The sequence below is a fragment of the Wasmannia auropunctata genome, unplaced genomic scaffold, assembly GCF_000956235.1.
Source record: "Wasmannia auropunctata unplaced genomic scaffold, wasmannia.A_1.0 LD274219.1, whole genome shotgun sequence".
In the NCBI taxonomy this organism is placed as follows: Eukaryota; Metazoa; Arthropoda; class Insecta; order Hymenoptera; family Formicidae; genus Wasmannia; species Wasmannia auropunctata.
The window spans coordinates 9,944-15,141 of NW_012088671.1; the positions used below are offsets into that span (position 1 = coordinate 9,944).

The window sequence follows — 5,198 nt, forward strand, 5'->3', positions numbered from 1 at the left end:
ACACTTCTGTGCGTGACGTGCTTGACACACTGGGGTGGATTGCACCCCAGCACAAAACATTTGTTATAACAAATAATCTATTAAATATTTTAACTTCAAAATTTTTTTATAGCTTCTCAAGAACTTACTTTTTAAAGTTATATGAGTGATATGGACAAAAAATAAAATAACAGATGGCGCCATAGACCCGATTTTCTCAGGGTTACATACTTCAAATTAACGAAAAGTGGGCCTGGGGTGTGTTACACCCCAGTGTGTCAAACAAGGGTTAAAGAAAAGAGAGAATAATTTTTTTAAATATAACTTATTCTTTTTATCTTACTTTCTGCATTATAAAAGCAGTTTTGTGTAAATGAAATTATTGCAAAATGTTAATGCCATACGTCGAAGGTTTAGAAAAAACTAGCCTTTACAGTTAGAAGTTATCAAATTTTTTCGAAATTATCGAAAGATTGGGCATTAATATTTAAGAAATTCTTTTGTAACATCCAATTTTAATAATAAATTTTTCAACAATTTTATTATAATTTAATTGAAAACTTAAAACGCCAACACGGTATAAAGCGGATCTTGGTGCTTCTATATAATTTTAGTTTAAATCTTACAATTTTCGGTCTATATAACACCACGTGGTCGCAAATCGCGTGCATCTCCGCATTCTCCGCAGCTCCGAAGTAGTATGTAATATCACAATTAAATTGCCAAAGGCAATCTAATAAATCGATGCTCAAAACATCTATTTTAAATCCTGTAAAAATCCCCTCACCCTCGCGACATCAAATAAATGCTGAATGAGAGTAGGGGGATTTTACAGGATTTAAAATAGATGCTTTGAGCATCGATTTATTAGATTGTCTTTGGCAATTTAATTGTGATATTACATACTGCTTGGTTTGGAGCTGCGGAAATGCACGCGATTTGCGACCACGTAGTGTTATATGAATCGAAAATTGTAAGATTCACACTTAAAATTATATGGAAGCACCAAGATCCGCTTTGTACCGTGTTGACGTTTTAAGTTCTCAATCGTTAGTTAACATTCCACGGTCTCTAAATACTTATAATTTAATGTTAATTAAAATATTAATGTATTTTATTAAATAATCAAGAGTCTTAGTACAAACTTTGAGAAATTTTGATGCACATAAGGCTTTCATGACATTGATATATCTTTGTTCGCGTTTCTGTCGTTTTGGACTGTAGCAATCTCGACTTCATTTATTCCTATCTGCTAGCGATTTTAATCCAACATGTTGGATGGAGCGAGTTAGTTGCCGTGTTGTCTTGTCAAGTTTTATTGTCAATAAAATGAATTTACTTTCCTTTGTTCTGAATGCATGTTTCATTGGAAACAAAAATGGAGAAAAGTTACAACAATGTTTACAACTGCGAAAATAGCGCTATCGAATAAAATATACTTGTATCAGAAATTGAAATGTAATTTCATTAATAAATTGAATTACACAGGAAAGCGCAATATTCGTTTTAGATTGACATTGGTGCTCTCATGCGCGATGAAGTTCGAGTCCTATCCTCATGACACTCAAATTTGTTCGATGATGATTGAAAGCCGTACGTATACATTAATTTATAATTTGTACATTATATTCCTAATATCATGGTATACATATTATATAAAAGAATGTTTCTATATCTCTTTACATCTTTTTTTTTCTTTAGTTTCGCACACGACTCAAGATCTGATATTTCTATGGAACATGACCGATCCGCTTGTGGTTAATCCGGAAATCGAGCTACCGCAACTCGACATATCGAATAACTACACAACCGACTGCACGATCGAATACTCGACCGGAAACTTCACGTGCATACAGATTGTCTTCAATCTGCGCCGGAGACTGGGTTATCACCTGTTCCACACGTACATCCCATCCGCCTTGATCGTCGTCATGTCCTGGATCGCCTTTTGGATCAAGCCGGAAGCTATTCCGGCACGGGTCACCCTTGGCGTGACGTCACTGCTGACTCTCGGTTAGTCGACTTCTCCTTCCATTGATCGTGATATAATTAATTTTATACTCTTTTATACATTTAAAATTTAATTTAGATAATTGTGCAAATTTAAATTTTTATTTGCATTTAGAAAATTATAAAATAAAGTATGATAATATTTTAAAAACTTTAAATCAATAAATAAATAATATATATTTACATATAATATATATATGGGGCATTCTCTGTCAAGCCACTCCCCCTGCGGCCCAAAATTCAGCTTAACCAAAAAATTTCTTCTTGGATTCAAATTGTAGGTACACATGTCTACTTTCATTAGCACTCTGGCCTTTTTGAAAATTCAATATGGCGGATCCAGAATCGCGACTAGGATGGACCGTCGTCAAAAAATTTTTAGAACAAATTTTAATTATTAAAGCACAGGGGGCTAAATGTTTCCATTTCCATAAATTAAGGTTTTACCTGAGCGCGCGAATTTCAGACGCCGTAATAGGATAACTTTAATCGGTTATAATTTGAAAAGTATTATAGCCTCGACATTTTCGTATAAGTTAGAGTTTTCGTCTTAGAATGCTCTCTAGAATCTGCCAGTGAAAGGACATACGACCTTTCTGGGACACCCTGTGTATATATATATATATATATATACCTTTTTTCAGCTACTCAAAACACGCAATCTCAGCAATCTCTACCACCGGTCTCGTATGTGAAGGCGATCGATGTGTGGATGTCTTCGTGCAGTGTGTTCGTCTTTCTGTCTCTCATGGAATTCGCAGTAGTAAACAACTACATGGGGCCAGTCGCGACAAAGGCCATGAAAGGATACTCAGACGAAGATCTTCGCGAGGCCATCGATGATTTCAAGGTAAAACTGGGAAAAAGCGCGGCGCGATATTTACGGTGAATGCTCCGTTGGTTCCGCAAAATTGATAGTTTAAGATAAAGCGAAATGCGCGGCACCATCGGCCGAAAGTAATGCTATCTTGTACTGTCGATGCGATATCGTTCAATTGAATAAAAATGTCAGGAATAAAAAAGGGCACTGCATTGTAAACTGCGACCGTTATGAGTTATCGATTCACAGAATCGCGTAAATCATTGAGATGCATACTAAAGTTATATCACTTCATTTAATAAGAGAGAGAGAAAAGAAATATTAAATTCACGATTCGAAATTCTACACACAGAAAAAACTTCATGAATTTTGAGCTCGACAGCACGTAATAGTACGCACGTTCATAAGATATCTTTAAGATGCCTTATAATATGATATTTAAAAGACGTTTCAATCATCATCTCTTAGACGTTTTATGTCCCGTTTTTAGACATGCGTACTGTCTGAATTTAGCACTCTGACTTTATATATTTGAATTTTGAAGCAGAAATCTCGCTTTATAAATACCTGATATGATTGAGTTCTACAAACTCACATTTATTTCTGAATCCGAACGTTATATGGTAAACAGCATCGGTGGCGGAAAGAACGGCGAAATGTACTACTCGAAGTATACTTTCCTAGACGATTCATCGTATCGTATGGCGAGTAACTTTCCTCCGGTAACTTCCCTCTTGAATAAGTTCCAAAGTTTGATTTTATTGCATGCATTCGTCCCACACTCAATTCGCAGAGAAATATTTATCCTCTCCTTTCTTCAGTGCAGTTTACGCAGACTTTGCAATTCGCAGCGTTCTGTGCATAGTGCACATCTCGTTTTCATTACATTCATCGTGCGTAATATTTGCTTGTACTACTGCAGCGTTTACTCTTGCTTGCTTTACGATAAAATACGTTCGAGCGAAATAAATATCGCTTTTCTTAAGCCTTAACAGTTTGGAAGCAAAAGTCATGCTTCACGTTAATTACGTTTTCTATGATTAATGTAAATCCCGTCTTTGATTTGCAAGCAAATTGTATTATTAAAAAATATTAGACTTTTGTTATTTATTTTATTCTGTCATAAGATACGATCATTCTTTCTTTATAATAAATATTGTCATATTACGCATGAATATGTACATATTTATGTATATGTTATATTTGTAAAAATACAATATGCTTGAGTTAAAAAATATGAATCTTATTTATTTGAGAAATAATACGTAAACATTTTTATTTAATAAATTGAAATATGAAATTGAATTTTACGAAATCGAAAGCACAATTTAAAAATTAATAAACTCCATTAAGCATTATAATAGTTAAGATTTAAAAATAATGAATATAAATTTTTCTATTTAGTTTTATTAAAAAATATAGAATAAATGTAATGATGTATATGCGATATAAAAAAAATTTAATTTATATTGCACATACATTGCTCAAAAAATTATTTGAGTTTTATGACGTTATAAATGGCATCCCCGAGAAAAATTTGAACAAGTCCATGCATTCTGTCAAACTTTGCAATTTTCAGTATGGCAAACATACTCTTAGATTTAAGAGTTTACAGTAGGAATGCATTAAATTTAAAATTGGCTCATAATATCTTAAAGTAAAGATTTCAAGCTTTTATTTGAAAAAAAGTTCATCATCTTACGATAATTTTTCGCAAAATTATTGTTAGCTAAAGTTGGCCAATTTTTACCCAAAATTTGTTTATACCATAATTTTTTTAAACAATGTATATTATTATATTTTTTATATAGATAACGATTAATAAATAAGAGTAATAATTTACTTACCTTGTAATAGTCTTGATTAATAAGGCAAAATAATAAGAGAAATGTGAGTTAAAATAAATAATACCCACAAAATAATTTTTTACATTTATTACTTTTATATTATTTTATCTGACGTAATTTTTAATCTCTTCTCACGTAGACGCCGATGAGGCCGGATGCCGAAAGAAACAGAAGTCCAACGAGGCAACCGACAGTTCAGCAATGCTGCCAAGGACGAGCCACTGCCATTTATATTGACAAGGTCTCTCGATTTTTCTTCCCCTTTTCGTTTTTTATTCTAAATGTTGTGTATTGGAGCACATTCCTGTAACTCGGCAAGACTTATGCCCGACTCAGCGAGAGTCGAATACACTTTTAAAAACATTGAATTACGAAAAGAAATGTATACGTAACGTAATTATTTCGTTACGTATACATTTCTTTTTGTAATTCGATGTTTTTAAAAGTGTATTCGATTCTCGCTAAGTCGGGCATAAGTCTTGTTCAGTTACAGGAATTATATACTTATAATATATATATATAATAAGTATATATATATATAT

At 32.9% G+C, this 5,198-nt stretch overlaps 1 protein-coding gene across 1 annotated transcript in view; it reads left to right on the forward strand.

Annotated features, from left to right (window-relative positions):
- LOC105461950 (glycine receptor subunit alpha-4) overlaps positions 1-4,966 on the forward strand; it is a 13,361-nt gene extending 8,395 nt beyond the window's left edge. Inside the window, exons 5-8 of the mRNA XM_011708473.1 lie at positions 1,490-1,572; positions 1,681-1,992; positions 2,634-2,839; positions 4,796-4,966. Of these exons, the coding sequence (XP_011706775.1) occupies positions 1,490-1,572; positions 1,681-1,992; positions 2,634-2,839; positions 4,796-4,966 (772 nt within the window). The remainder of the gene's footprint in view (positions 1-1,489; positions 1,573-1,680; positions 1,993-2,633; positions 2,840-4,795) is intronic.
- The last annotated feature ends 232 nt before the right edge of the window (positions 4,967-5,198 follow it).